At 43.9% G+C, this 7,304-nt stretch overlaps 2 protein-coding genes across 2 annotated transcripts in view; one reads left to right on the top strand and one right to left on the bottom strand.

Annotated features, from left to right (window-relative positions):
• Positions 1-7,304, bottom strand: part of T265_00365 (hypothetical protein) — a gene marked incomplete at both ends in the record, with an annotated part of 51,428 nt that overhangs the window by 30,745 nt on the left and 13,379 nt on the right. The window contains one exon of the mRNA XM_009164110.1: positions 4,895-4,938. Coding sequence (XP_009162374.1) covers positions 4,895-4,938 — 44 coding nt within the window. The remainder of the gene's footprint in view (positions 1-4,894; positions 4,939-7,304) is intronic.
• T265_00366 (hypothetical protein) overlaps positions 4,150-7,304 on the top strand; it is a gene marked incomplete at both ends in the record, with an annotated part of 18,124 nt that continues 14,969 nt past the window's right edge. Inside the window, one exon of the mRNA XM_009164111.1 lies at positions 4,150-4,386. Coding sequence (XP_009162375.1) covers positions 4,150-4,386 — 237 coding nt within the window. The remainder of the gene's footprint in view (positions 4,387-7,304) is intronic.

A 7,304-nucleotide genomic window follows, 5' to 3' on the forward strand; every position in this document is an offset into this window, starting at 1 on the left:
CTGGCTTTATTGCCCTTCACCGTTTTGTCCTTTGCAGCCGTGGACTTCGAGGACCAATGAAAACCATGTTATTTGGCGAGGTTGGTTGGGTCGTGTGGTTGCTTGCCAGATGCTGGCAATTGCTCGGTTCAGTGATGGTGCTCGGTAAGCAATAAGTGTATGCTTGGCGTCTATGTTCTCTCCATATATAAACAGATATATATATATATATATATATATATATATATATATATGGGGAAGAGTTGGACCAGGGCAGATTTAGTCGGCAAACAAGGCATTTTGAACGGGAAAGAATAGTACTATGATGTCGGATAGAGGCAGCCTCAGCCGCTGCAACAGTGCGCTACTGCAAGGAGTCTGGATTAATCGCAAGGCGGCAGGAAAAACCCGGCTGGGTGCGACGCTGTGTCGTGTCAGCTAAGTACCGTACAACTGAGCTGATTATTGTCTTCCCGTTCGGCCCAGTTGCCCAACCCTATGTCATAAGTGACAGCGAGTAAAACAATGGACTTAGCTACTTCACGCATGGACAGACTCCCCGTACCCGAGCCATGCGTAATCAGCCGTTTATCAGTGAACTAGGTTCGAAGTGCTGATTTGGAGAAGACCCTGTTCAAGATACTGTGAATTCCCCTGTTCATCAGGTCGGCAAACGTGTCCTTTTTGAAAGGATAGCTAATAGAAAAGACTTTTCCCGTTGCAGAGATTTGGGCCTTTGCTTTTCGTTTGCTCACTCGCCTCCTATTAAGGTCATCAGGAAACATGTTATCTCTTGCAGTGTTTTCAATGCACCGGGTTCCCTGTTTGTTATCCAAGGGAGGATTCCGTAAGGATAGGTGAAACATGATCTACTCTGCCTGGCTTCATAAGCGAGGAAGACACTAAACAGCTCCGCGACACAGTATTTGGGCGACACGGACCACAGCGTTATACTTACGCTTTTGATGTCACTTCAAAGAGTCTCAACCGAGGGCCATTCAACGGCACACTATTGCAATAACTCAAGGAGCCGCAATCCGACACCGTAACCTCACTCCGTGTCGCGTAAAATGGCTTGTTCGTGGGATGGCTTTGCCCCCTGAATCTCCCCCCATGAACAAATCTGGTTGTTGTTGGGGACCTTCACAACACAAGTTATACCAACGATATCGACTTCCTCAGATTATCCTACTAGCAAAGCAAACCCAGCCATTGGAACTGCTAGACCGGATGAAGATCGTCAAAAGTCTTTTGTTGTTATTATAAATGGGAATACTCTAGAAGAACGATGTATCATTCGGAATCCACGTTGATTCAAACAGCTCCAATACCAGTCTCGTTCCAGGTTAGAAGACACCACTCTGGTGTTATAGCACCATCACGCAGTGAGGTGAAGCGAACTACAGACCCAACTGATCTAAGAAATGTTTGTTAGATCGTTTGAAGATTAGCGACAATCAGATTGGAGTCGATCGACAAATGTAAGGTCACGTGCATCGCTGTGCCAAACAACCAATGTAGCCAATATTTCAGTGAAATCTGAGACAGTACATAATACTATACGGCAGGCACGTATTCAAAAGAATGCACTAGCTCCAAGCTTGTTTACATCGTTTCCTACATGGTTACCGTGTTTTGCTTGTTCGCCTTGAATTCCTACCACTAGCGCCTCAAGTATGTCAATGCAGCATTGAGATACGTCAACTGAAAGGTTGTGAACTGCTTCGGACTCACTGTCCCACCAAGTTGTTTAATACAGCGCGCAGTGTCATCACGCAGGTGAAAACAGAATGATGTTGTACGCCATACGACCTCAGGGAATTCCGTTCGTAAAGCACTAACTGTCTAGTTTTATTGTACAAACGCCGATTATTATATTTAGGTATCTACATAACGTGTCTGTCGATCCCATCCCTGGTTAACACCTACATCCCTTGGGATTTTTGCCGAGAGTCTAAAGAGATCCAACATCTTTCTCACAACGGTAAACCTACCTACACCACTCGATGCATTATTAGGTTGTCTACTGGTCAACGAAACTAATATCTCTGCATGCATGAAGTTTTTCAGAAGATAAAATCGGCCTGCTGAGAAATAAAGTTTACGATACGGGATTTCTTATCTCCCCTTATTCGAAAACGTCGATTTGGTGTGACCATACGGCTAGTTATTTAAGCCACTGCTTCAAAACAAATCGGTCATCTGGATCGATTCAAATACGTGCCAGCAGATCTTCTCGTAATGATTTATGAAGCTTCGAAGGAGAAAATGCTGTACCCAAGAGAACAGGGAGCGAGATGAAGTTAAAAAGTCGACACACTGAAACCCGAGTGAAATTCATCACCCGAGTAGTACCCGCGTGGAGACTTACGTCGGCAACGAAACCTGTTGCGAACTGTGTGACTCCGTGAAGCCAATTTGTGTTAACAGTCCCGTTCAAGCAGTGTCGATTTTGGAAAGTCAAACCAACGATTTCGCTCCTAAAGACAGCTACGCATCTGGTTCACTCAGTTGCTTTAACACGGAATAGAAAAACCAAGGCTGTACTTCATTGACCACACCTCCTCTATTGCACTGACTTGATAAATAGACTCGGTGGTCGTATAAGCGGTATCTTAGGTAAGAGTTATCTAAATCTCTTTTCCAAATATTCAACTATCGAATGTCAGACTCCCCCAAACCCTTCGTGTAAATTCACTTTATCCAATGATCTCGTTTTGTCTTCCACAAGTAGTTTACTTTCAGACAATTTCGACATTAATTCTTCCATGCTGCCAGATGTTGAACGAACTTTTTAACCTTATTGTTACATGTATCCTCGTTCATCGGGTCTACTGTTCGTCCGTTCTCTTCTCTGGACCCTGGGAAAGATTGCTGTACATTATATCTCGGGGAGATTTCCCCATATGATGTACAATTCCAAGGGCAATCTCAGTTGATCACGCATTCAGCAAGCGATTCGACACGTCCGAATTTCATGTATGCAAGAATCTGATGGACGTTCATGGACGTTCTTCACATCTGGTACCATAGTTACACATTAGGCAATTAAAATTTAATCTACCTATTTACCGAATCTACCGCATTGCCAGATATCTGATGAATCCCGTTTCAAGGAGCTAAGGTTTAAAGTAAGATACCTTTATCTGACTTGCGCCATGGGATGAATGCTTTTCAAATTCAACCGATTCATTTTCCGATTCCACTGTAATTGTGTAATAAACTGGGTGCTGAACTGCGTAATGCAGGCGTCCCTTGGTTCAATGTGACTAACCTGTCTTCAGTTGTTGGAAAATACATTCTTCACATGGTGCTTATACTGTGGGTGTGGTTAGCCCTCAGGCTAACAGCAAGCTTGTAACTAATTCATTTGGTGAAAAGTGCACGTCCCGCTCCGGCACATGTAAAACATGCGTCAGGGGGGTTGACGGCAGGACACCGGTCAGCTGGATGTGAGCAAAGAACGACGTTGGTTAATTATTCAGTCAGTAGAATGCGCATCCCTGGCTCAGATTCTGTAATACGGTTTTGGGCCATTTGGAAGAGTTCGGGAAAATGGATGTAGTTTCCTAAATTTTCCAAACCGACAAATTCCAGATTCGTTCGAAGCACTGTTCAGCTCAGCTAGGCCTATTTCTGCCCCCTGAAGAGAAGACAAAGCTATCCGACTGGAGAAAGTCGGGAAATGTAATCACACTATCGCTCGACTGCTTGCTACTATCAGTTAACAAGAAAGACGCATGGACCCTGGTTCTCTAGTACGAGCTCATTAGAAGGCTGTTCAAAGGTACTTTATGGGTCGGTATCGAGCATTCAAAGAATGCTTAACTGTTTGGTCGATCAATAAGAAACCTATTCAAGAATGCTTCCGGAGTGAGAGTGTAGAGCAAGTACAGTAGAGGACAAGTATAGAACAAGAATTATCAGTTTAACTGGTGTAAGAAAAAAACTTCGAAAAAGATGGAATGTCTGTTTGAGCAAATCGATAAAAAGTGGGGGATTCAATAAGCTATATTTGGGTTTGTACCACGTCCCAGGCGAAAATGGTCTCGTTATCCACCAAACCGTAGACGGATTCTTCCAAGGTGTCCATCCTTATGCCACCGATGGTCATCACCTGTGATCAGTGAATAGCATCTCTACTTCCCTCGTCCATTTACGAACATATGGATGTCAGTTAGAACTGGGGTATCTGATGATGCTATTGCCCTATCAAGAACATCTGAAAGTGCTGCAATTGGTGTAACACTGGGTGAGCGGGATGCCCACTCGAAGTTTGCGCAGTCCAAAGGACTTGATAAAGCAGACTTCACTGCGACTTCACAGCCAGTATTCACACAACACATTGTAATGTACGATAAACAAGCTAATAACGTTCCCATTAATGTACCAAACAGCTCAATGCCGGTGTGTCACTGAGATCCCACGATAACCAGTCTCCTAATGGACGGCTAGTCATTTTCGGATATAAGTAGATCAATCCCCTCAACATTTGTAAACAGACTGATCGCTTTAAACGAATTTCAGGCATGAGGATCAGGTCCAGTAATCAAGAAGATTAGTGAGATTTCGTGCAATCAGTACAACAACTACTACAGCTCTGAAACGAGAAAACGTTTCTTCATCTTGTTACCGGACAGGGGGCGAGTGGACGCGCACAATTTCATCAGTGGTCCGAAGACTGTGCCGTCACCATATGTACATCAGTTTGTTACAGTGTTATGTCAAAATAAAACAAGCGCCAAAACGGACTGGCTGGTTGATGAAAACAAAGAGAAAAGTGTGTGATTACACAGTCTATATCCCTTTCAGTAGTAATCAGAGTTAAATGCAACTGTTATACATTTCTTTCTGAACCTGATTTGAGTGTAGACCGAAAGATTCCGCCAAAAAAACGCAAAATAGTTGGACTCACTCAGGTAACTCAGCTTGGATTCCCGGCTGATCGACATAGCCCACCTGAAAGAAAACAGCGGAACTGCCGTTGTGAATAGGCTTGGGTTTAAAATAGACGAACGGCAACTTCGTAGAACTTATTTTCACAGGGACACGTCGAAGTTATGGGTGCTGAACACCAGTACGAGTATTTTTTTGGGAGGCCACTTCGAAAACTTAAACACATGCGTGAATCCCTCTCTCAAAACAACCAAAACGCAACGACTGTATACCGAATGGAGGTCGTAAATACGGTCTCAAAATATGAAGTTTATCTCTATGGCCCACGGACAAATGACTGACTAGCCATTGTGTCTGTGGTGTGTTAAACAATGCACGCCATTGTGGATGCAACAGACCGTAGTCTGGCGTGCCGGCTTTTTAATGAAACAGTCAGGAATTCGCAATATGTATTAAACAGGTGTTCAAGGAAGACCTGCTGTCAACATGTTGATGGTGTATCTTATCCTAACGTCTTTGACGACTGATCCTTCCCTCCGTTCTTCAGTAAGGACTGTTCCCTGGGAGAAGGAAAATAGACATTAGTGTCAGTCGTGTGTTCTCGTATGGTAAGAAAAGCCCAATGAAGGAGGACTTACTAGGGATCTAAAGATCGTCCTGACCCTGGGAATGTCCGGGTTGAATGGGGGAGTCTGTGAGCAGTAAGCTGCGATTTTCGTTAACTATAAAAACAACATCCCAGCGGTTGAAGTTTTTATTCTGTCACAGCCTGCGTAGTTGGTTTACTTTGGACCTTTTCCACCTTTCATTTGGCTGAACGGGGCTCCGATAAGGTAGACGGTACAAGTAGCCCAACTAGTTTCATCTAAGGAACGTGAGCCCCTCATTCATCGTACAACGATTGTCTCCCGAAAATCATCTGACGTGTCTCAGCATTGCTAATTCGATGTTTCTACTAGATCCGGAAGACCGCTTAAGGACAATGGTAGTCAGATGATGGAATCCCTAGTATGTTTTCTGTGCACGCATGTCGGTTTGACGACAAATAAAGTCGGGTGGATCGTTCTGCTGTTATATATACTCTGGCTTTGGCAGGTACATTGATCTCACCGCGCCAGAATTCGGTATAAATTACCCAGATCTTACCTAATAGATTTCACGTACCTGGTCCCGGTAGCACACGACCAAGCAATGAAATTTTGTGTGATGCTGTTATGACTTATTGGGTTTACCAAAGCGCCGGACACAGCCGTCATGGATCAGGAATGATCAATGATATGACGGTCAGTCAAAAGCATTGGATCGGGAAATTTCACTTTATAGTAGGTCAGTGGTGAAAAATTAAAGGGTGCCAAAAGTGGTCGTTATGAATTTGGTACTAATAAGTAGGGACCACAAAAATGCATCGCTGGCTTCAGTGTTTCACACTGTAATTACATGAAACTGAGCCGTCATCACTAGTAGTTGATTGGACGGTTGACCAGTGGTTCCGTAAGGAAGAGTGCCCAACCAAGTGAAAAACCCTGAAGAATTTTCAAGGGGTGATTTTCGTTCCAGAGGACCAATATACGGTAGTCCCCACAAATGAGAAGCAGCACTTAAGAACACTTAAATTCGAGATATTGCCTAACCGGAGCTACGGTTCTAGAGGGAGCCAGAATATAACAGAGGTGAGAAATTGTGTTTGGTACCCACTGAAGACTATCCATGTATACAATAATAGAGAAAGACCAATAAACGGATGCAGCGCCAGTAGACCGGGACAATTACTGAACTGTGCAAGATTGACTTCAAGTTCGGGGAACCACTGTCTAACCTATATAAACTATCTAGCTCTGGTATATGGAGTGCTTTGTTTCAGTCAATACGCCATATTCTATTATAACTAACATTCCGTATACTGAGAGACTTTCGGTTGCTCCGGCCTGTTTTTCTATGACACAAGACCTGGATCTTTCCGGCGGAAGACAAACAGCTCCCTAGAGAAGCCAGGAGTGAAATTGTTCCATCGCCATTTCACAAATCAAACGAGAAATGGGATGTGTTCCACCAGAAACGCCCTAGAAATTATCGCGTCTAGATTTGTTTCGGGCAAGTAGAACGTCATGAGGTCAAGGCCAGAGGTCACCTACTCGCACGGTGGTTGTTTTGTTCACGTCCGGTTAGGTCACGGTAGAGGTGGAACTTAATAATTAACAATGCGGAAAAACTGAAATGGACAGGTTTTCCCTTTCAGGAGTTCCCCAGGTCGGGAATTCTTACGAAGAGAGAGTGGAATTTTTCAAGAATGTGTCCTTCTCCTAAGTGTGGTTTGGATGAAGGTTTTGAGAGATGGAGGCAGAACAACTCAAAGTAATGTTTGAGCAGCAACTGCAACTCATCAAAGTACTTACGGAGCGACTATCAACTACATCTTTGGCTTCACCGGC

Source organism: Opisthorchis viverrini (genome assembly GCF_000715545.1).
Source record: "Opisthorchis viverrini unplaced genomic scaffold opera_v5_3, whole genome shotgun sequence".
In the NCBI taxonomy this organism is placed as follows: Eukaryota; Metazoa; Platyhelminthes; class Trematoda; order Opisthorchiida; family Opisthorchiidae; genus Opisthorchis; species Opisthorchis viverrini.